At 46.2% G+C, this 25,363-nt stretch overlaps 1 protein-coding gene across 3 annotated transcripts in view; it reads right to left on the bottom strand.

Annotated features, from left to right (window-relative positions):
* The window catches only part of RGS6 (regulator of G protein signaling 6), a 274,836-nt gene that overhangs the window by 21,171 nt on the left and 228,302 nt on the right, over positions 1 to 25,363 (bottom strand). For all 3 annotated transcript variants that reach the window (XM_026850080.1, XM_026850082.1, XM_026850083.1), the window contains exons 14-15: positions 21,181 to 21,367; positions 6,538 to 6,627 (exon numbers count right to left, since the gene is read on the bottom strand). In XM_026850080.1, the coding sequence (XP_026705881.1) occupies positions 6,538 to 6,627; positions 21,181 to 21,367 (277 nt within the window). The remainder of the gene's footprint in view (positions 1 to 6,537; positions 6,628 to 21,180; positions 21,368 to 25,363) is intronic.

Genomic DNA, 25,363 nt, shown 5'->3' with positions numbered 1-25,363 from the left:
AAGAGCAGCTCTCTGGTGTCTACAGGGTTAGTCTGAAGCATCCCAGGCAGAGATGGGGCTGATCCTCCCTGCCACATCGCCAGAGGTGAGAGCAGAACATAAGGCCCTTTTAAGATAAGCAATAGTCTCTGTTCAGAAGAGTCATGCAATGTCCCCATTATGACCATTTGAGGAAGTCACACCATCAGTTCTGATGTCCCAAAAGTGGTATCAAAAGTGAAAGTGAAGGCACACTGTTTTAACCAACACTGAGGATGATGCCAAGGCCTCAGAGCATGTACCAAGCAAGAAAGCATACCTGCTGGCTGGCAGGGAGGCTGTAATGTACCCAGTCCAATGCTTCACAAAGGAGTATTTAACATGCACTAACCCCGGGGTTAGCTGCCTCTCCTTGCATGTGAGAGGAGAGGAAAGGGAAAAGGAACGTCAGCCTCCCTCTTCTGCTGAGCGCAACAGCAGTGCAAGTGCTCAGAGCACCACAGAGTCCCTGCACCCCGAGGCAGCAGAGATGACAGAGAGAGGCTGCAGTGCTGCTGCCCTGGCTGAGCACATCACGATTGAGGACAGCAGCACGAAGCCATGCATTGGTCTCGGTGCCGGCCTCCTGTAGGGGCAGCAAGACCCACCGGCAGCCAAACTGAAGGCACAATTTCATCCAGGAGAAGAAATACCTACACAAAAGACAGACTGTTCTGCAAGGCTCCCTAGGGGAGCAAGGCACTTGGCAGTCTGCAGCATCACACTGCTGCGGGCTGGAAAATCAGTGTCCAGCCTAACCTCATTTTCAAGTGGAGCTTTGGTGTGCACTGTGGGCAAAGGAGAGCAAGCTGATGAAAACAGGCCACACTGTGTCCCTGCACTTGCTGTCAAACTTTAGTGTCTCTGGTTTAGCTACCAGCAAGGTGATGCAGCTTCCCACCCAGCAGGAAGGCAGGATGGTGTTCTCCAAAGATGATGAGCACCTTGTTGGGGTGCTGAGAGCTCATCTAGCACAGGGACACACACACAAGGCTGCTTCCCTAACATGGCTAAAGACATGTGTGGGGAAGCAGACACAGAGCACCAACGGTGTCCAACAGAAGTGCCTTGCAAGCACAGCCTGAAGCAACCCTCCACATTTGGCACGGGGATGTCAGGCTGGGACCAGCTGGATGCATGTAAAGCTCATCCCCACAGCATCCAGCTCTTGAGTCAAAGCATGACATTTTCTAGTAAAATAAAAAGCAGCTGAGGCAGGCTGGCTGCGGAGTGATGAGGCAGCTTGAGCAGTTTTAATGGCAGTGGGTGTGGGTGCTGGCTGTACGGCTCTCCGGCTCTTCCCGCCTGCTTGCCCACAGCCTGTGCAGCTGGCAGCCCGCCGCGGAGGTAACCGCCTGCCTGCACCCCTCCAGCGCGGCACCCAGGCACGGAGGCTGCCTTGCGCAGCAGAGGAAGGAAATTTAAATATAATAAAGTGGAAGAAGAAGAAAATAAAATAGACTGAATCAGACATTTCTCGGTCCTGTGAATAGATCTGGGGTCCTGTGCAGGGAGTGTCTCACAAGGCTGCAGACCCCCGAGCCGTGCCTGCTGCAGCACCACAGCAGTGTTTGTACAAACACACACTGCACATGCAAAGGGCAAAGGCAGAGAAACGCATGTGCATGCCAGGTCAAACAGTCCTCCTAGGTGCAAAAAAAGACCATTTTTGCCAGTAAATACACCAACAGGTTCTACCAGCTAATGGCAAAGGACATGTGCATTTGGATAAAATATGAAACAACCACCCCCGCTGCAGATGAAAACCTCTCAGCCCAGGTAGGTGCAGGAAAATAGATCTCACCAGTTAGGAACTGTTCACTAATTACTGACTGTCTCCTCCAAATTTTTCTTTTTTTTCATGATTCATTATTTAGCCAGCCATCCTGATTTTAAGTTCCTTTGTGTAGATTCTGCTGGCACAGAGCAGTGTAAGTAGAAAAAAACTTATGAAAACCAGCTGACACTGATTATTAAAAGTAATTATGAGAAAATTGCTCAGCATCTTTACAACATACAAGCCAACTCCTGCCACTGAATCAAACTGGTCATGTGTGCCCTGATGGGCCCGAGATGGGCACAGAATCGGCAGTAGGAACCTTCCTGGACAATACAGAGCAGATGGGACAGAGGGCCTGGATCAAAGCAATGCTTCAGGTGTGTGCTGAAAACAGAGCCTGTCCCGCATGGCATGAAGCTCCTAGCCATTGCCTTGCTAACACTTTTTGCCAGGGATCTGAAAAGGGGTAGGGAAATACATCAAAATGCTTGGTCTTCTGAACTACAGGTCTGCAAAAACCTCTCCCTCCCTTCCTCTCTCCATCGCAGGATTCATTTTGTTGGCTATTGAATCCTTTTTTTGGCATGAGACTTTGGGGCTTAGGGTGGGGTGGGGTTTTTTTTGAACTTTAACTTGATGAAAACCATGTGTTCCAGAGGGAATGGCGTCAGACAAAAAATAAAGGATAATCCCTTCCCTGACCCTGGTTTAGGGAAAGGCCAGGAGCAGGTCTCAGGCTTCTCAGGCAGTCATGTCCACCTGTCCAAAGTGAGAAAGCAAAGGGCATGTACAGTGCTACCAAATGGCTGGAACAGTATTTTGCATCTGGTTTGTGTCCATTTGTGCAGGACCACAGAGAACTCGTTCTTCTCTGAACCAGCTGGAGAGGAAAACAATGTTCTAAACCAAGCAAATACCAACCTGCTCTTCCCCGGTGTGGTGAGGCTCGCTCCCGTGGCTTCGCAGCCCATCTGCACTGCAGCTGTAGCCACCTTTCTGGGCTGCTCCCCTGCCTGTGGGCAGGGCCTGATGGCGGGAAGGCACCCCATGCCAGGCTGACATGAACACTAGTTCTGTGACAGCTTGTCTGCTGTTTCAGCTAATGTGGAGATGCCCACCAATGTCACCATTTCACCTTTATGGGGAGTAATGCAAAGTGCCTTGAGGTATTTTCTGTTACTTTCTCTCTCTTATCCTCAAAACTGACTAGCAGAGCACGTGTCTGGCTGCTTCTTCATTGTTAACAAACCTCCTGTGCAACCCCATCCCCCTCCATGGTGCACTAACTCATCTATGCTGCTCTTTCCCCAGGGAGTAAACCCCTGCTTTGCAGGCGAGTCACCCAGCCCAAACACTTCCTTGCCTTGAGCAAGGAGGTTTGTCACAGCATTCATTCTGACATGAGGCTCACTGCCATCTAAGAACGTCCAGCCACCATTTTGGCTACTATGGAGGAGGGCTGGAGGGCACTGCAGCGTTGATTACCTGCTGTAATGTAGCCTGCAGTAACGTGCCTATCAGCAGAAACAGGAGCAGGTCAACACTTGACTCTGCACAGCATGAGTGGGGCGTGTTATGCGGATACACAAGTAAAACGTGATGAGTCGGTCGGGGATCTCGGCACCATCCAGCTCTTCACTGCTGAGCCGGCTGCTTTCAGCAGGCATGTGATTTCTACCTGCTGTAGGGGGAGGCTGAGCATGGAGGCAGAGAGCTTGAACTGGGCCGGGCATACAGCCTGGCAGGGGAGGAGGACTTCTGTCCAAGGCAGGGAGCTACACTCAGCTTTCCCCCTCTGCAGCTCACTGCTTCCAATCACACCCTTGCTGGAGGCCAACCTCATGTTCCCTGCTGAGCACCATGAATCTGCAGGATTAAGGCCAATAATACTGTGGTTATTTGTAATAATGAGACTGGGAAGAACGAAGGAAAAAAAATCTAAAATGGATTAACAAAGTATGTATGCCTGGTCTGTATGTGGCCTATGTCCACTGTCTTGCATCAGTTAGTGGTGTGAACAATATGTCCCTTTTATCCTCCCTGGTCCCCATCATAATTCTGTCATTGTATCTCAGTCCTGACCCATAACTTCTCCTCTCTCCCTCCCCTCCATTACTGCACTCTCAGAGCAGGGAGGGGAAGCTCCCACATCTGTGGTTATTGTACAGCGTGGAGAAAAAGTAACTCTTCAAACTTACAGTATCTTACAAATTTCAAAAATGTCAAGCATGTTTTGAGGCACTAATCAAGCTTCTCCACCTCTCCACTGGGCAGGTCACTATTATAATTCCCATTTGACAGAGAAGAGGATATGAAGCAGACGAAGTTGAACGTTCTTTTCGCTGAGGTCACACCAGAAAGTAAGTGGGGGAACCAGGGGAAGCGCATGGATTTTGTGGGTCCCAGTCCTGTGCTCTAGCCACACAGTCAACCTTTCCCTTTTTCCTGCCCTCTACCCTGTTTACTGCCAGAACGCAGTGCTGGAGGGCAAAAGATCCTGGATGACATAAACTTATCCACAAAATACTCATGTGTGAATCTCAAGCCACAGAGATGTCAATTTGTTTTGTACAAGCAACTCTTTTAGCCGAAGTCCATCACGCTGTGCTTCTGACAGAACTTATTTTCAGTAATAAAAGTAAGGCTGTGTCATAGTGGTGTGGTATAGAGGCAACATTAGGATAATGTCTTGGGGCAAGACATAACCATGCCCCAGAGAGACGTACTCATCAAGTCTTAAACAACTGCAGTGAATTTCTACTCACATCAGTGAATCCAGGACTTCATATGCAGGCTCTAAACCAAATCCTCCATCCATGCAGGCTCTGATATGTCACTGGGTTTCTCTCTTCCTTCCCTCTGCTTTTCAGCTATTTAGAGGAATTTTAAATGGATGCCTCTCAAAGCTGCACCAAATATCTTACCGTGTATCTCAGCATACAGAAACTTCATGTTCTTTCTGTCAGCATCTCTGTACCTACACTGTTTCAGAAATGTTCACTTGCCCAACACAATGCAACGTGATTGCAAAGAGCTTTACAGATTCTGGAGTAACATCAACTCCCCTCCCGCATCATGTGAAGCTGGTGAACAACTCATCTGCACAGATCTACTCCTGCCTTTTTTGTGCCTCGCTATGTTTACTCATGCACCCACAGCTCTTTCTAAAAGAAACCTGATTCTTACTTTCACGGCTGTGTTAACATGACACCAAAGCCTGTTCCTCCGGCAGTGTGCGGGGGGATGAGGATGTCATGCTGACACATCCAGGGCTTGATCTGACAGCAAACAAGGATTGCAAAAAAACCCCACAACAACCACCTCCGGTTTGAATGGGCTCAACTGGGAGAAGAAAACTCTTCTGCTTTCAAGCACATGAACCCTCATGTGTTCAATGGAGACTTGGGGGTGGGGAAATCATAAACTGATAGGAGTAGGAAGGTGGCAAAGGTTTTTATGCTTTATACCATCAGAAGACCTTGTCTCCTTCTCTCCCCACAGTCTCTTAACTGTAAGTCAGGTCTAACCTTTCCAAATGTAAGCAGCCTTAGTTTATGCTGTCTCAAATCAGACATTTTGAGACATAAGGCCAACTGCTGCCCTCCATTACCTTCCCCTAATCCACCTGCCAGTAGTCCCAGGCACAGCAGACAGAGGGGTTTGTCTCCTTTTGTCACCATATGCATGCTTTTAGGGCACACAATGACAATCAGGACAAAAATACCACTGGGATTTCATTGTATTGTGCTGATGCAATGTAATTTGGCAGCACACAGAGAACGAAGCAGAAAAACAGCAGGGAAGATGGTGATGGGAAACCACACACTCAGGCTGCAGGAGTCAGGAGTCAGTTTATGTATGGTCCTGGGAGCCAAATGCAAGTGGGACACATACATGTGTACATGCATGCACATGCACACAGGCGGACATATAGACGTATGGGGATAAGTTAGGAGGGGCAGGAAACATCTGAACACAGCCACAAACACAGAGGTCAGTAGCTTACCTCCCAGCCCCCTCAGAAGGAAGGAACACTTGGACAGGAGCTGCCGTTACTCTATGTAATCACTCCCTGAACTGGGGGTTCCTGGCAGAAACATGGTGCTGGCAGAGCACATGCAGACACCAAAAAGGCTAAAAAGAGCTCAAACCCAGTTCTCCTGTGAGACAGTGTGGCTGGAATTCTTGATTACTGCATGGGTTGCAATTATTTCTCGTCTCCAAGGAAAAAAAAAACATCTCTGGAGAGCCAAAAGCGAGGGAATGGAAGAAAAGGAGCATGGGAAACACTGCAGGGGGATCTACAGGTAAGGCATCCAAAGGGAAATTCACATGGTGAGGCTAGGGAGGTGAAAACCAGAATGGGTAAGATTTGCACCAGTAATGAATAGATTGATGGGTTCTGCTTCTCATACCAGACACCATCTTTGTCATGAGGAAAAGGTGATACAATTTTAATTGCCTGCACTGAGTTTGGGTGACAGCTGTGCAAGACAAACACTTTTCTATGTTATTTTTACCTTGTGTCACCATGTTTTCCCCAAAACACACATTCAGACTGTACATACGGATGCCGTACCCTGTGTTCCCAGTGAAGAAAACAAAAGTGCTCATTCCTTTCTTAAATAAAGGAAAAAAAAATAAAAGGAAACAATATTTTCATTTTCACACTAGCAGCAAGCAGCAGGCGAGAATCAAGAGGTGCTAAGAGATGCAAGCACGTCCTTTCCAACAGATACCTTCTTCTTCGCCAGCAATAAGTCCTGGTAAGCATTCGAACGGAGGAAGCGCGCGTAGCTGTCACTCTTCATCAGCTTGTAAATGTGCTCCTGTGGGACGGGAGGAAATGAGAGACAGAGAATTGTTATCAAACCTCATTTAGACATCACAGGGATTTAAAACACAGCGAATTAGAAGGAAGAGAGACTGATCAAAGTTCTAATTAAGTCTGCTATTATTGATTATCTGTGTTGTGGTAGTGTACAGGAGGTCCATCCTGGGGCAGGACCCTGCTGTGCCTGGGGCTGTAGGAACACGAAACAAAGAGATGGCCCTCACCCCAAAGGTTGGCACACATTATTCAGTAATCAGCGTTATTCTGCAAAGACTGCAACTCTCTGAAGTCCCCAGGTTATAAACAGGCATCTAGCCAGGCTGAAACTACTGAGATGTCTCAAGAAGGAAGAAATAAACACCAGAAACTGTCCCATAGATTACATTCCATTTTACCACTCATAGATACTTGAACTATCACCCAGCACTCCCCTCCTATTCATGGAGGGGAACTGATACCTGGACACACTTAATCTCCACTTAAGGCATGTACGTAAAGCAAGCCAACCTGTTAACGTCCAGAAAAAGCTCATATCTCTGGTGACTACGCAGGGAGGTTAGCTCAGATGTGGATGGCTACATCACATGTATAAGGTTGTGTCAGATGAATCCCCCCCATAGGGTCTTTCTTCCCCTAGCAAGTCAAACTACTGATACCAGTTTGCTCTGAGAGCACTTACTATATGCATCTTCAAACTTACAAAGTGGTGTTTCATTGCAGCAGAACTGAATGCCTACCCTTTTCCAATTTCCTTGCTTAGCTTTACTTTCCTGCTGAGAATCCCTTCTCCTAATTATCCCTGGATTTGTAATAGATACTATCCCAAACACCAAGAAAATCAAACCAAAATACTTTGAAAAAATAAAGACTGAGAATACACTAAAGAACTCAAGAGAAAAGCAGGCACCCTGGACATTTCTCTTAAGACTTTGCCCAAGGAAGCACTTTTATAGAGTTAATGAGCAATTTTATCTATACTGATGTATGCAACGTGAAATATCCTCTCCTGCCCTAAAGCCATTGTACATGAAACTTTAGAAGAGCCAAACCAGACTGAAGCCACATAGCTTATTTCACAGTGTTAACAAGCCAAGCAGAATTCCCTCATCTTCACCATCATGGGTAATTAGTGATGACCTGTCTATACACAGAAGAACTGCTTAATTCAGCTTTCTTACACTATTTGGTGTAGTCCTAAGAGGGGCATAACTGCCACTGGTTTTCCTACGACACAGCATAAACGCATCCTTTGAGCTGCAACCTGGTGTGGAACAATTTTTACTGGTTAATTTCCATACTTGCTTCTAGCCCTGACAAATCCTCATTTGTGTAGCACTATCTGAAGGATAGCACAAGATTTTGCAATAGAAATGCTCATATAAAGCCATTTAGCAACTGTCACCCTTCCCTGCTGCAGAAAAACACAAGGGAGGGCACAGCTTCATACTTCTCACCTACAGCACTGTCATGAGATTTCACATCCAGCTGTGGGACATTTGTTCTATTTATTCAGGACAGAATGAGCCAAGTATGCACTAAGACAAGAAGAGGGAAAATAATGCACGTCGTGGATACGGTTGTCTATTTCTCTGGTGTGAATAAGGATTTTCAACATCAGCTCTCTCAAATACTTCAACTAGCAGAAACTCTGGATACAGCTGACTTAAACCCAACCATATTGCAACCAGTTCACCTGTATTGTTACCTCTTAAGGTTTCTCAAGAAGACTTCATGTCCTTCTAATGAGTTCTTCATAATTACCTGGGAAAAAAGCACACCTAACTATATAGCTAAAAGTCTTTTTCCTTCCTCTTCCAGGACCATGAGGAGACTGATGAGTAAGTGGGGCAGCACCCTGTACATGCAGGGTACTGATGGGAGGGGGTGCTGAGGTGGGCAGGAAGGTGCTGTGGGGCTGAGGTAAGGTAGTGAGAGACAGAGGTATTCTGATTAACATTTTGATAGACATGTGATTAATTTTTTTTTCACTGCCTTGGACTTCAAACAGTTTCTTTACCCGCTGTCAGACAACTGGGTCTGCTCTGAAAAACAATGATTACATTTTTGGAAAATAACATTCAGTTTTTATTGCTGTGCAGACAGACCACATGAGCTGTTTGCAGGCAAAGGAGAACACACCAGGCTGGCCATATAACCCGCCAGCACGCCAGCGACAACTATCATTCTTGCTCATGTCAAGGTGACTTCATGTATTTGACCTTAAAACAGTATAAACTCAATATCCAACTGAATTCCAGGTAGGACTCAGACTCCCAGCTCCTTGATCTAGCCTTAAGACAGCAATCCTTTAGAGAGTCATGCTGCAAAAACAAAAATTTAAAACAATATCTGCCTGTGGAAAGGGGGAAAAATTACTTTGATCCTGAGATAAGTGAACCACAAGCCAACTTCTTAACTGAAGCCCTTCCCTGAAAAGCAGGACCATTGCACACCCACAGCCCAACTGCCACCACAGTTAGCTAATTGGTATGAAGCATTTTCTCTACTTTTCACATCTTGGCATCACTGAACAGCAACACCGCTACCTTTCAGCTGTTCACCAAAGATCTGATCAAACAGGGAATAACTATTCCTAGGCTTTGAATGCTAATGAAGAAAGAAGGCTGAGCATAGGGGAAGGGAGGGACATGCACAGCTTCAGAAGCAAACTTTACTGCTTAACTGCAAGAATTCAAAGGGCTTGCTTTGAAGAAGCGCTGGACTGGAGGCACGAATGATACACTGATCATTTATTTTACAGCACTGCATTTCTGAAGCACCTACTGGAAGTCTGAGCCAGTTGCTCAGGTCAGCAAAGATTGCCTTCCAATTTGCAACAGTACAGGCCAGCTTACATTGCTGCAGCCAAAATCCCCGCTGAGACTGCACCATGAAGATTCCTGCTAAAATTGTGGCTGCAGCATGTGTTCAGGCCAGTTACACAACAAATCTATCTGCAGAACAGGAAACACCAGTGGCTAGGACATTTGTTTTGATCTTTAGTCTACTCTGTTCTTTGCCACCAAGCTATTTGCTGCTATACTTTGTAGAATCTGCAACTTTCTAGGGAAAATTTACAGCTAGCGTTTAGCAGCTCCTCATTTCATAAATACATTGGAGGTCTAGCAACTGAGCAAATTCTTCTGTGGAAGCCTGAGCAACACAGGCGTATCAACAGAGGCATGGGCACAGAATTAGCTGCTCTGTGCAATTTGTGCTATTCAGCTTGTCCCTTTCTATCATGGATTTTTAACTCACTTTCGATTATTGCAACCCACTGGTCTCTAACTTCTTACTGAGCAGCTGCTTTTGTTCTTCCTCTTTATCACATGGCAGAGGGGGAGCATAATCTCACCAAAGACTGAAATCTCCACCTGCAGCCAGCAATGACGCACTGCTGCATCTAGTGATGCACTTTATGCATGCTCCCTGATATACCTGATACTGATGTCAAGAAATCTGAGCCTTCCCATCCCTACACCGAGAGAACTCTGCATTTTGTAAAGTTGTTTATCATAGGGTAATGAGCTCAGTATTACTGGCTCCTTGAATGCACAAAGCAAATGCAGTACTTGTGTAAGTTTTAACAACGCAGCCGCAGCTCTGGACATACATTACAGTCTCTTGTACTGCGAGCAGTCTGGCCAGAATTATCGAAGTTCCCCATTCCTTTGCAAGTGCCACATCTGCACAACAGCAGACGAAACTTTTCTAGGCAGCGTAGCGTCTCCCAGCCGTTGCTGGGTACCACTTCCCAGGTAGGGATTCGACTCCCAGCTTCCTGATCTAGCCTTAAGACAGCATCCCTTAGAGAGTCACACCGCAAAAGCAAAAATTTAAAACAATCATCTAACAAAATTGCCCAAGTGATCTATTAAACCATTAAACAAGGTAACACCCTGCCTTTAAAACCAGATAGAAAGCAGAAAAAGTAAGTCTTTTAAGATTTAGCCAGGAGCTGAAAGGCATCACGCATCCCACTGGTCTCCCTTGCAGCCTTGCCAGCCATCTCTGAGCACCAAGCCATCATCTCAGGCCACTGCAGCAGCAGCTGCGAGCGGAGACAGGGACTGATTGACATGTGCAAGCAAGTCTTGGCAAGCTGGCTTTTTGAACTGACCCATCACTTAGTCCCTCACACAGCGTGCTGTTGATGAGTGCTGGCTGTACTGATGCTTCCCTGCGAGGATGGATGCACATTTAGAAATGTCATTCTAACATGGAGGGTGACACAATAACCTGCTTTTGTAATTATGGTAGATTTAATCTCCAACAGGCAAACAATTCCCTTACAAGACTCGTCCCAGCAGAGCGGGTTTGCTGTCAAACATCCCCAGAACTGTTGTTCCCCAGATCCTGAACCAAGGCAACAGAGGCAATGGGGTCTGTGTTCATCTCTTCTTGAGAAAAAGGCAGACCCCCTTTTGTGTTTCGTGCACCCAAATCATACCTCCTCCATGGGTGGGAAAGAACTATGCAGCAGTCCTGAGGGCTATCTGGCTCCACTGAGCATCTTCTCTGTACCTAGGCTTGTATCATGAGAGTTACACTTCAGAGAGAGTAACCATTCCACTTGCCATTGCATGATATAAAGGAGAACAAACAGTAAATTTTAAAGGGGGAAATGTTGTCACTTCTGTGAATTAGAAAACAAAGGAACCAGACAGGTAAATCACACAAAAAAAATCTTTTCCACAGTTACGTGAAACCAAGAGGAAATCCCGCCCCTGACAGCTGACAGCTTAAGTGCAGGGAAATAAACCCTGATAAGGTTCAGTATCTCTCAGCTGTTTTCCTTCCACAAGCTCTATCTTTGGAAAGAGATGAAGGACAAGCTCTGTAAATTTTCTTGACAAGAGGGGAAAGGGGGAGAAAAAAAAAAAGTTTGCAATCCAGACGGGAACGTGGGAGGTGGTTGAGATAGCAGAAACTGTCTCAAAGCTGCACCTGCTTCAAATCAGTGTTTTGCAATGTGCTCTCAGGTCTCTCTCCCCCCTTGCAGGCAAAGCACAGTGACACTGAGGAGGGCACAGGTGGCAGCCAAGCAGGACCTTGGGAACACCAAAGAAATATGTGGGAAAAAACCTGAAAGATAAAAAAATAATAACAACACCTGACTCACACAAAGCACCTGACAGACCTCAGGAATCGTGCTCTCTGTTAAGAACATTTCTTTTTAGCAGAAAATCTTGGTTCTTTCCTCTGAATTGTGTATATGAGATGAGAGTACCATTGGTGGTTAAACATCCATTTTTAATCCCACCTGTATCTTACCCACTATTATATTTTGTGGCAGGTTTGAGACTTTCTGGGGGTTGTGAAGTCCAAGCACAATGTTCTCATGACCTTTGAACAACAGCTAGATTCCAGAAAGCCCTTAAATTTTAAACTGCTGATAGAAAGTTTTCCCTGTTTGTGCCTAAACACAGCTGTAAGCTTTAGATGACAAGGGGGAATAGGGGGAAATTGCAAATTCTTTGCTCATTTCAAGCACAGGTTTCTCATTTAGCATATTTTTAGCCTATTCTGTGGGCCTTACACTAAGACTAGATAGCTGTTGAGATTCACTTGAGTCCCAAGGGCCCACTTTGCCCTTCATAAACCTGTCAGAAACCTCCTTGCTGTAGCTATCCCACTAATATATTTTGGATTGTTTTGGAGCACCCCTTCACCCCATCACCAACACCTGGTATGAAACTAGTGAGAGCTGATTTGGAGACCCTTTTGTATTGCAAGCATGTGAACACCAGCAGTTGCCCCTCTGGTCAACTTCGAAGGAGATTTACAGAATGTCAGACAAATCCATTAGAAGAAAAGCCCACAAGCAACGTAAAGCAGTAGATTAAACAACTGAATAAATAACAGCAAACCGCAATGAATGTTAATGTTCGTTCTACCTGTATGCTGGGCACTGGGGAGGAATTTACTGCAGATTTGCACATGAGAGAGCAGTGCCTCAGTGAATGCCTCGTGGCCTTCACTAGAAGGATGATAACAGATACCAGCTGAGGACCTGCCCAGGGTTCGCTTTTGGAAGAGACTCTACAGCACAAAGAGGACGTGGGAAGGAGAGAGTAGGGAGATGCTTTTCTGAGCACACTGTGTGCGACTGCTGCACCTTCCAATTAGACTTGGCAGCAATCTAATGTCTTTCTGTCAGCACCTCTACTCTGCACGGACATCTGTGGCAGAGGAGGTGAGGCTAACCCCTGTGCCAGCATGCATGCATACTGCAGTCAGCAAAACCTGCTATCCAGGTGCTGTTGGAGATGTATCCTATTCACTTTGACAGCCCATCCTCAGGAATCCCACCTGATCTGCAGGACCCCTACGACACCACCACCAGGATCTTTCAGAAGGCCAAAGAGAGGAAAGGAGACCTACTCCTCTTGAGCAGTTACTTGTGCCACTACTGAATGCAACAGTTTTTAGGAGCAATTATGATCATTTGCCATTCAGCCTAACTGATGGTGCTGAAAAGCACTTTGGAGAAAGCAGGAAAAAATGCTGTATCAGCTTTGGAAGCTGAAGTAGTTGGTAGCAGACACAGTTGAGACGAGGCAAGCAGTGAAGAAGCTGCAGAAGAAAAGACCTTCACACTTGTCCTGACTGAACCTGTCAGGGAAAACATCAGTGTGAGGGGAGGAGGCAGGAAAACAGGGGGTTTATTCCAATTCCCTTAATGTCTCCAAATCCCCACTATGAAAGCCTCTGGATCTGCTTATTCTGGTCCCTGCGTTTAGGATTTTACTCTTCTCAAAAACGCTGTACTGCCTGTTTTGAGCTGTCTGCATGCATTAAGCAGGGAGAGGCCCCCTCCCGAAGACTCACTGGTTGGTACCTGGCAGTACTGCCATCTAGCAGGGCGAGGGGTAAACAGGTACTCCCGCTGCTGCCGGAGTGCTAGGCTTTCCTTGATTTATAGTTTAGAAAAGAAATGCTTCAGGTTGGTAAATGGCACATAAGGGTCTTGGCCTGAGCATGAATTGCTCTGGAAAATCTGAGCAATATCTTTTTGGCCACTCTCAAGTTATTTAAGTGACACAGTAATTTACACCCACGGTTTTAGTTGGTGCATTTTCTTCACACTCAACTAAGTTGGTTTTGCTACTAAGGAAAAAAAAGATGAATAATTATACTGTAATACAGACTAACCTCCCTGCTTAACTAAAAAGCATAAAACCTCTTTTCAGGCCACAAATGAAATTACACTGGGCTGAAGGCACAGGAACGTAAGAAAGAGCTTTAGCAGGAGGGATAACTGTAAGCAATGAGAGCTCATTTTGAGTAATACACAGAAATCCTTTGTTTAGCCCTGTAGATACATAGTTGGAAACACAATGTAAATCTTTTGTGGGAAAGTGCATTGATAAAAGTAACACATAAATTCAGCTTTGGCTCCTCTGTAAATTAATGAGAACTGGTTTGCTTCATACCTTCAAACATACAAATGGGAAGGCAGAGCTGCCGGGGGTCTGTGGCAGACGCAGTGCGGAGGACTACAGAGGCGAAGGGTTGTCGAGCGCTGTGTGGTTAAGGGGTCAGCCTGGTACTGCAGGAGGATTTAGTCCTAAATATAGCAAGGACTATCCTGGGAGACAAGAGTGGGCTGCCGGGAGTCTAACGCCATATGAGCAGCTTTAGGTTTTGAGAACAATGATCGTGGCTAAGAGGCTGATTCTCTCAATATGGGCCAAATCCTGGCTACTGGCAAAAAGCCCAAGTGAACAGGTTTTGCCTGGGAGGAGGGGACAACCTCATGTAGCATCTGGAGACTGGCATCTCTCTTCCAAACAACACGGTTTTAGGAGTTGCAGCAAAGAAGATGGGGTTTGCCACTCCTATATGTGCTGTGGTATAGCTATGAGATGTAACTACTTAACTTTTTGACCAAGAGCCTGACACTTGCAGGGCTGTCTGCAGCTTCCTCTTTCTGTTTTCTCTGAAGAAAATCCTGGCAAAAAGCTGAGTTGTGTCATGAAGAGGAACACGCAGAATCCCTCACACAGCAGAAAGCAAATTCTGTTGCACTGAGACAGTTTGTGTCCCATAGGAGATGGTGACAGAGCAAGATGCAGCCCTACAGAAACAAGCAGCATGCAGCTTCTGAGTAAAGGTGGCTGTGCTCAGATAGGGACCACCAGCCCTGCCTCATTGACATTTTGGCTGTACAATACCTACTGCTGGATCACTGCCTTTAAGTGACTGAGCTCAAGCTCTTAAGAGTCCATGCTACAAACTCATATCGAAATCTAAAAATTGTGCTACCAGATCCTATTCCTACAGCATACAACATTCGTACCTGCTGTGGGCTGAAAAGAGGATATGTGAAATGCATTGTTGATAAATCTCCACAGGGATTGAATTTTATTTTTTTTTTAATTAGAAGGGTGAACACTTTAAGAGATAACAAACCCTTCGGAAAATTCAAGACTGCAGTGTTCCTGCAGCATGTGGGTTTGGCAGGTATGGAACTGAGTCACCTGCAAGAACATTCACCCACTGTCCATGAGAAGTGGACTCCTGGAGTCCTGGTTTATCCAGCAGAAAAGGATGCACTTGCAAGCACTTTCACGCCCTGCTTGGGAATAACAGAACAGCATCAGCTGCTTCCTGACCTTCACACAGAAGAAAGGCTCTTGCTCTGGATTTGACATGCAATTGTTTCTTGCATTCAGGAAGCACAGTGCACACTACTGGCACAAGAGTCCCAGAGTCTGAGCGCTGAATTCAATTTTTAAGCAAGCTAGAGACTTTCCCATGTAATCCCTTTAAAGGTATTTTTTGAAGTTAGGAAATGTCTGGCACATGAGGCACTGTTATCGCCTGTGCATGTAGTTATAAGCCAGCTTGGCAGGATCAACACCCCGAATAACAGGCAGACTATTGTCCTGTGGGAATATGCTGACTGTTCTTGTCGCCCCACTCCCATGATCTTTCGTTTGGATAGACCTGCCGTCTTCTGTCACTGTGTGTGCAAAAAGATGCATGGCATTTTCCTAGTCCTTTTTCTGCCCATGTGTAACAGAGGGGCATTAGCTTAGGGGGTAGTTTGATCCCTGATGCCTTCAGGGACAGAAAGGCAACAGCAAGACAAAGGCTGGATGTTAGATGCTTTTCATGTAACATGACTATTAAACCACAAATTAAAATGAAAGGCAAAGGATAAAAAAAAGTACTTTCTGATGTGTGGTGCATACGTAGATTTAGAAAAAAGACCCCAGAAAAGTAATGACACTGTAATCTGCTCCTATGTAGACCTCTGCTTCAAGTCTTTTGTTTCCTGCTTTGTGCAGCATCAGGCACGCCAGCATAAGCCTCCACCAGCACTTTCCTATTTTTGTTCCAGACACCTAATTGCTCTTCTGGGTGCATTTGTGGGGCTCTTGGTTTTAGATTCTGTTTGGTTGTAGGTTGTTCTGTAAAATCCACAAGGGAAAGAGCTTGCATTTTTGTTTGTGTGTGTAACAAATACAGAGCAACGGCGAGGCTTTGCGTGAAGGCTGTTTCTACAGTCACCATAACCCACACACAGGGAAGGCAACTGGAGTGCAGCGTAAAGAAGGATTTTCTCCTCCAGTCCCACAGAATCAGAACCAAAGGAGGAGAAGAGAATACAGGTCAAGTCCTCATGCAGCCTCTAACCTCTACAGGGATGTCCAGGCTGGCCTGGGCACCATGCATATATGGATGCAGTGCTGCATTGCTTTCAATTCTCCGTAGTGCAAGCACCAGGTCTCTGAGCAACACTGGCTCAGGTGGACTTGAACCCTCCTTCGAGGCAGAGCACTCAGGTCTGCCTCATGATCCCTTGCTGGCTGCCCTCTGTTACCTTGATTCTCCATCCTTAGCCACCATTCTTTATAGGCATGCATGCAACTGGGGTGACTGGGTGAAACTTTAAGAAACTAGGAATAATGCTTCTTTAAGTTCTTACATGAAAGATGATACAGACACACAATGAATGATTATTTTCACTTTTTCCTTCCATGCTGTGATTTTGCTCAAGATCTACAAAAAGAGTTCTGTATGCCCACTGAATGGGCACCAGGCACACACTCCTCTGTATGCTTGCTTTCACGTCCTGTGCATGCCTGAGAAGACAAAGTCACCAGAGGAGAAGTCACCCTTCATTTTCTCTTCTTGGTAGAAAATGACATTCCACTTTCAAGGGAGCCTTGATTACACTTGGAGTTTGGTTTTGAATTCAACAGGATCCTGTCAAGTTCTGTCAGCACTCCCAGCTTCCTGATGGGACCAGAATGCAAACCGAGGACTGATGACTGATGAATCCTGCATGGGCTCATACCTCTATCACAACCCAGAACAAACTGAACCAAAACCTGGGGCAACTGAGAGCACGAACTGGGCCCAAATCTTAAACCTCAGACTAGATTTAAAGAAATCTTTTACAATGAGGGTGGTGAAACACTGGAACAGGCTGCCCAGAGACATGGTAGATGACCTGGAAACATTCAAGGTCAGGCTGGACAGGTCTTTGAGCAACTTGATCTCGTTGAAGATGTCACTACTCATTGCAGAGAGGTTGGACTAGATTGACCTTTAAAGGTCCCTTCCAACCCAAACTGTTCTGTGATTCAAATCTGGGCCAGGTACAGTTCTGGTTTGAGCAGCCTGGAGTTTGTCATTACGGTCTAAATCTGCTCTGGAATTAGCCAAGGATCTGAACAGTACAGTTAAAATCCCTAACTGAGCCCAGATTAGAACTGAATTCCCCTGAATCATCTTCACAGATACAATAGCCGATTAGTTCAGGTAAAGGAATGTCAATCTAAAACTCTGTTTATTTATTAAAGAAGAAGAATAAAGCAAACAGGAAGGTAATTCCAAAGACAACTGCATGGCTTACCTTACTCTAGTATACCTGGCTCTGAAGCCTACCAGTAAATGCCCCTACAAGCAAACATTACCACCAGGCAATACTAGTCCCCAAAGCTAAAGAACTGAGGAAAGGATTAAAGACTTTCTGAAGGCAGAAAGACATTTCAGGGGAGGCAAGGAGATGCTTGAAAGTGGGTGTGTCGGACGTTTAAAAACTAATAAAGTATTGTGCAGTTAAGCCCCAACTGTCACATTCACTGCTTCAGGTTCCCATGTTAAAGATGAATTACTTTGGCCGTCAGCAGCTTCATCAGCCAAGAGGGGCCATTCAGATGGACCCGCACCTATTTACTTTCCAGAGCTGGCTGTGCCTGCTTCATATTGCGGGGCCCCACACTGGTTGTTCAATGATGCTGATAACTCCTCTGGGAGCTTACATCCTGCTAAGCAGTTCACTGTTTAATTGAACTGACCTTTCCCGACAGTGCCCCTTGTATTAAAAGCTGCTTTACTTCCCAGTGAAAATGGTTTGATAATCATAATATTTTACTCAGTGGACAGTTGTTTAAGAGCAAAAAATAATCAGCTAAATTGGCAGACTTGCCTCTGGAGGGGCTCAGCACTAAGATGACAAAAGGTGCTGCAGATCAAGAGAGCTGGCAGAGCTGATGATCAGGACAGAGGCGGAAGCAGGGGCTGTGTTGCTCGAGGATGGGTGGCCGGGGGAGGTGAGCGCAGGCTGAGCTGGCACAGCACACTGGCCTGGAGCCGAGGCGAGCTGGCACAGCTTGAGCAAGGCACGGGGTGGGCGAGGGCACTCACAGAAGACACAGCAAGAGAAGGCAGCTCTGTGCAAGCAGAGCAGTGCCGGACTGCAGAGTGCCACAGCAGCAGCGGCAAGGAACATAGAGCAGGGCAAATATCTTAAGCTGGGATGGGGAAATGGCAAGGCACTTGCTTCTGTAATATAGGAATCCATCTTAGAGAGAGGTCTGTCTGAAGTAATAAATGCACACCAAATTCAGGTTTGGAATTGGAGCCCTTCAAGGACATTTGGAGCTGAGATTTTCAGTGTCACTTTTCTTAAATAGAGGAACCATTTGCCTTCAGAGCATGAGTGGCCCTGGGATGAAGAGGTCTTAAGTGAGAGGCACATTTGTTGGGAGCCCTTTTTTTTCCCTGTTTTCTTCTAGGCCAGTTGTCTTACCAGATGGTCGTGCAGCAGCTGGGAGAGCTCTCTGGGGCTGGGAGCCAAGGTTGTGCAAAGAAGCACATCCATGTAGACTGTTAAGCACCTGGTAACAGATGATGCTTTGCTTTTGACTTATGGTTATAATGCATTCACTAGCCTGAAGTATACTGTGCTCTGCTACACCTTCCCCTTCCCAAGCACAGCAATGTGTTCATTCCCAGTGCTTCTTACACAAAACTGGCATTTTGCAGGTCTCCCAGGTCAGCATAAGGGCTAGAGTGCCACATCACTTTCTCCTATTTTTCCACTGCAGGAGCAGCAATTTCATTTTCTCAGTTCAGCCAAACCTTTTCTTTCCTCTTAGTATCTCAGAGCTGCAGGCATTCAAAGAATGTGCTGTTCAGTAAGCTAAATTTTTTTCTTGTTCTTTAATCACAAGGACATTTCAGTTGTTTTCTTCTTTGTGCTAAAGCTACACAGGACAGGACAACACTCATATTTTCCCTCCCACGTGGGGTGTTTTGACTGCTTGTGTCTGGTTGAGTCCCTAGGAATGTGCGATGTGTGGGAGCTCTCATGGGCTTCTGGTGCCAGGGTGCTGAGATAAGGCAGCTGGGCTACAACCTGCTGCAGATTCATGGACAACACAGCCCCTGAGGTGGCAGGGCTGACCTGGAGGAAACACCAGGACAGTACCTGGGAGATTGAGAGTGCACTGGGGGGACCTACACTGGCTCCCATGAAGTGGATGTGCAAACAAAAATTTCCTTTTTCCATGGTGAGCCAGTACAAGCCAACATTGCTCCAGCTCTGCCAGGGCACCACACCCTTCAGCAAGTGTCCTGTTTCTGCCTGTTTTTGTTAGACAGCCTTCTTAGCTATCTGGTCAAGCAGTCACTAACAGGTTCCTTGGCCTTTGGAAGCTACCAGAAGTCCACTGCACAGAAATGTAACCACATTCACCTTCCTCATTGCCCTATCGTCTCTTGGCACAGATTCAGTCTCCAAGAGGACCATAGCTGGGCCTGAAGTTCTACCTTTGCCTCATACTTCTGTGTCTGTGAACCAAAACAGATGAATTGAGGAGATCCATCAGCAATAAAATTAACCCAAGGAGCTAAAATTGCAGTCTAACTGCAAGAGCTCCAGCTTGATTTCATCAACTCCCCTTTGAATAGCAATTACATTGTGAACTGATCAGTTCAAGCCTAAATCCTCCGTGTCTTCTTCTGATTAAATACCCATTGTCTAAACATCCATCTTATTCTCAGTACTTCTACTTATCAGTTTAATCAATTCCCCCATTATTCACCTATCTGCTTTAGCCTGCATTTTGCCATCATAATTTTTTTTCAGGTGATGCAAATTTGCAGTTCTTGTTCACTGTTAACTGCAAAGCAAAAAATACATCTTAGCCAGAATGTCTTCATTCTCCTGTGTTTCTCAGCTTTAAAAAGAACATTTAAGTTGCCTGACAATCACAGGGGACTGCCTTGAAACTTTGCATAGATTCCTTCTATGCCAGCCCCAAGGAGCAAGACTGCATTCAGGAAAATACAGTATTTGATGCTGGTTTGAAAAATTCATTGCCTAACCTTGTATAAGTGGTCCACAACATCTCCCCTGAGACAGAAATATTTTGTTAGTGGAGTATTTTGAAGAACTGCCTTTGAACGCCAATTTAAAGAAAGTATAAGAACAAGGATTCTTTTCATTTGCTGTTGGTTTTACTACATGCTTTTGATAAAAATGATTATGAGGAGGATATCTTTTAATTGTGGCCCCGGTAATATTTGCCAAATGATCCCTCCTTCCTTTTTATTTTTTAGCCTTCACAAAATGATGTTTTCACTTTCTCAGAAGGTTATGCAGCTTTATCCTTGCTTGTAGCAGTTTTTCTCAAATTATCTGTTTTCCTAAAGGCATTTTCTGTGTACAGTTTATCTGCAAAATTTCCCTGATAAATCTGGGGCCCTTAGGAAGGAAGGATTAAGCTCACTGCATTGCCTACTGTCCTATCTTTATTCTAAGGTATTGTCTGGTGGACAAGTTTCTAGCTGTGTTGGAGGGAGTTGCTGTATTTGGGGTTTGGCAGCAGGGGTGGATATAATTAGCTATAAATAAATAAAAGATAAAAAAGTATATTAACCAGGATTTTGATATGATATCAGCCATTCTGTAAATACTCCAGACTTTGGTGACAGGGAGTACAGAGAGCCAAACTGAACTTTATAGCACTCTTTCATCTCTGCTTTCTCTGAGACATAGCTCCAGCTCGCTGTGCCTTGCAGACTTGTAAATTTTGGAACATTTGTTCCCAGAGGAGCATTAGCCTGTTATAACTGATAGATTCAAAGAAAATATCATTTACCCAGCTTGAATAGATATTCTCAAAGTCACTTCCAACTGTGCATCTCCTTTTTCTTACAAGTGAGCAGTGACAATGTGATAGTAGAATATCACAGTAAAACTGAGAGTTTTATTAGCAGCAGTTCCACAAAGTCAAAAACAAACCTGTGCATCTTCATATGTGTATCTCCCTGGGTCTTTGACATTTTGGCTTGTTTTCTCATAGCTGTGGGAATCCAGGTTGATAGCACTTTGGGCCCCAGGAGCTAGAAACTCTTGCCAGATTTCTTCCACTCTGGTGGTTACGTCCTGTAGAGGTTGTTTCTTGAGATCTTGGACAGCCAACCAAAACCTGTACTAGGCAAAAATTAGAAGGGGAGAAAAGAGAAAAAGAGAGAAATCTAGGTAAGACTTTGTGGATAAGTCTGGGCAGAGTTCCCAAACACAGACGTAAAGCCTAACCCACATCTAGCTGAATTCACAGAAGACTCTCAATCTAGCACGATTTCAGGAGAAGGTGTGGTATACTTACACCAAACCCTTACACCAGGGCTAAGACCAGAACAGCGACTTTAAGAAGTCATTCTTCTTCAAACTGCCCCTGCAGAAGTGTGACACTAGGCATGCAAACAGGAAACCTCCAGAGCTGGGCAGCTCGAAGGGGGAGCAGGCTCTGCCTCCCACAGTCCTGCTGCAATCTGCTGGTCACTCCTGCCTGCAGGATCAGTTGTCCAGAGGGAATGCAAAGCTCAGAACAAACTTAGTATCATATCATTGCCAGGGTGAAGTTGTAGCAATGGCAATCACAGAAATCTTTTTTTTTTTTTTTTTTTTTTTTTTTTTTTGACTTGTAAACTGACCAGCATTCAGATGGATGTCACGGGAAGAGATGAATCTTGTCATGGCCATATTCCAATTTTACAGGGATATTTTCTTGACTGGACCACACTTACAGACTAAAGTAAATTCATAAACATTGAGAAGATAATCTTTTTGACAGCTAAGGGCATAATCCACATCTTGATCTGTGAAACCAAAGCCACGGAACATTTTTGCAAGAGAGACATGCATTATCTAGAAAAAAAAAAAAAGGGTATTTTGGTGGTGATGCAGGTTTATTGTTGACAGAAATATACTCTTTTGGGCAATTAATTCAGAAGACACTGGTCAACAGTAGCCTTTTGGTCTGGTCAATTCTACCTTCTAGCAAGAAAATATTCCCCAAGGCCTCTCCCTGAGGAACCCAGGTCCTGCAACCCAGCTGAACGGGCACAATAGCAATGTACAGGGCAAATAGGTACAGATGGGACCTTTGCAGCCACCTGCAATAACCAGCTCTTTCCTACCCCATGGCAAAGGAGCACATTGCCCAGCGATGACGAGGAGTGCAGGGCTCGCCTTGGCCATCCTTGCCCTGCACCGCTCTCGGACACTCGCCTCTGCTCAGCGGACTATGCAGCGGAGACGGGGTTTGGCTGGGTCACTGCCTGTTCAGGGGATCTTGCAAGAGCTGCACAACTTAGAAAATCCTGTGTCCCCTCCTTGTCATTATGGGACACTAAACCAGCTGAAATTGAACTGAAAGCCCGATTTCCCACCCTGAATGATTCAATGGTGCCAGTGTGCTGTCAAAGGCAAATATTTCCTCATGATGGAAGAAGGAAGATACAGTCTCTCCCAAACCAAAATCCCATTGGCAGTGAGGGTGGGTGGAGGAGCCAGCAGCCTGGTGACTCCTGTCCTGTTTCTGACCCTCTGCTTCCTTACCGGCTGCAGGCAGTACCTAACCACCCCAGAAACACTGGGGTTATCATAATCAAAGGAGGCCACTAACACCCATTTAGCCTGGTCCCCTACCTACAATACAGGGAAATGGCCAATTTGGGAAAAAAAGACATCTACACTGCATGCAAGGCCAATCCTCCTTGTCTGTCCCCTGCTCCTCCTGTACCAGGAGGGGGCCTCATGCCACAGTCCTGACTCACCCAAGCCACTCGATGGTATTCCTTCATACAGTTTTCCCTGCTCCCTGGCAGGCTGTCAGTAACACAGTCTGAGGTACACTCAGGCACTACAGCGGTACCTATGGAGTCATATCCTAGTGGCAGTCACACAGTGACATTTGGTTCTATAGAACGAAATAGAGTAATTGGGGTTGGTGGAGGGGTATGAGTGGTTGGTCTTTTTCCATCTTTGAGCTGTTAAGTCTGCCTGATGTCCTGCCTTGTTATTTGAACCATAAGTGACACCCTCACTTATCACACACACACACACACACAGAGTAGAGGGTGGCACTCACAGTGCAACAATCTGATGCCACATGTAGCTTTCTTTACTTCAAAAATATTTCATCATTCAATTTCAGATGTGATGGGAACATGCAAATGCAGAAAAGGGATAGAGAGAAAAGATGCTAGTCATTCCAGAGTAGCTGGGACACTTCAGACAAACACTTGGCTAGAGAGAATGTTTTCTGCTGGCTTATCTTCTGCCCCTGGAGCCGGGGAGGCGGGCTGGGAAAGCATGCACAGTGAGACAACCGGGCACACTGTGAAGTGACAGCTTGCCAGAACAAGAGCACCATCCATTTTAATAACCATTTGGCTCAATCTGAAAACCAACCAACCAGACCAACCAGACACTAACAAGAACAAGCTCTTTTTACTGCAAGCGATTGTGAATTCATGCCCAAGGCTGGATGTCCTCTTCAAGGCAAAGGGGAGTTTTGTCTTGGTAAAAATTTCAAAGCTATTCACTGTAGCTGGTATCTGAAAATCGAGGAACATCAAAGAGGGGTACCCAGCCCCGCAGTCTCAATTCCAAGGCAAATTCTCTGCCATGAGGAATCATCCTGAAACCAGTGCATAAGCAGGGTTGCCTATGGGATTTATACAGCACTTACAAGAGAGAAGCAGGTATTTCTGCCCAGGAAAGGAGCAGACGCACAACGGCTGCACTGGAATTTGTGCTCAATTATAAAATGAAAACACCCTGAGTCAATCCCACAATTTCTGAAGCGTAAGTCCAGTCCCAAAGAGTCAGCAGAAGATCCCGCACTGCCTCCTCCCTTTCTCTGGGAGGCAGATGTCCGGTGGAGACCCCTTGCACAGGGCAGGGGAAGAAGGAAATGTCCTTGTGTGTCCTCTCTGCAGGCACCCTATAAACAGAGCAGGACTGGCACAGGGACTGCACAGAGGGAACAGCAGCATTGATTACAGGTTCTTTGCCCTTTATAAAACAGCATGTAAGAGCTGGACAAGGCTGATAATATGGTATCCTAAACTGTTGTCAGAGGCGTAAAACATTCCAGCCTCATCCAGTTTGTAATTAAGCTGCTGTCACTTGCATATCCCATAATGGTGCTTTATCCTATGCAGCCCCCTCAAGGCACTGAATGCTCCTGGGCCTGAGCACGTCAGCTCTGCCTCCCTGCAGGGTGCTGCGGAGGTGCTCAGTCACTGTGCGCTGCTGCTCGCAGATGCCCCTTGGTAAAAAGACTGCTGGGGAAGGACAGGGTGTAGCTTCTGAGGTACACTGTAAAACAAAAATTAATTTTAAAACCAGTTCAAGAGGAGAAATATGGATGACTCCAGAGACTGGGGAACGACTGTCAACATAAGGACAGTGCTGTATCCCCATCTTGGGGGAGGACATGACACCACCGGCTTGGCAGTGAAATCACCAAGTGACTATCTGAGTTTGGAATATGAGCGCACTCCTCTCCTCACTCCAGCAGCTCCATGACAGCATCTGGTGCACCTCCTGTCTCACATCTCTCACCATTCACAGTCTTGTTCTCACTTCCTTTCCCTGAGAGAAGTATGATTTTAACATCACAGTTAGGAGGGGAAATAAATTAAAGTAATAGGTATAAATCAACACGCAGTTCAGAAAGGGAAAATATTTACATCCTTGTGTTGCTTAATAGCCAGATCCTGGGCAGGGTGAGCTTGGCGTGGCTGAGAGCAGCAGCAGCCTGCGCGCTCCGTGGGGCACTAGGGCACAGGCCTTCCCTAACGCGGCACTTCCAAGGAGGCCACAGCGCCGGTGTGAGCAAGGGCGGGCTTCCCGCTGCCCCGCTGGCCCCCCCTCACCATCCTGCCTCCTCCCTCCTCTCCCAAGCTGCGCACCCCACGGCCAAACCCGAAGTCACTGTTCGCGCTGCCTGTCGGCTGTCTGGGGCAGGACGCGTCTCTCCCTAGGGCAGCACCCCGTCGCTCGCCAGCGAGCAAACAAGATGCCCGTTCGCTCAACGAATGGCAGCGGGCACGGAGAGGCTCCGGCAACCTCCCTCCCGTCTGCCGGGGGCGCAGGGCAGGCCCGCAGCCGGGCCCGAGGCCCGCACACC

This window comes from Athene cunicularia (genome assembly GCF_003259725.1).
Source record: "Athene cunicularia isolate RWA chromosome 5 unlocalized genomic scaffold, athCun1 chr5_part1, whole genome shotgun sequence".
Taxonomy (NCBI): Eukaryota; Metazoa; Chordata; class Aves; order Strigiformes; family Strigidae; genus Athene; species Athene cunicularia.
This window is presented reverse-complemented; position numbering and strand designations above follow the sequence as displayed.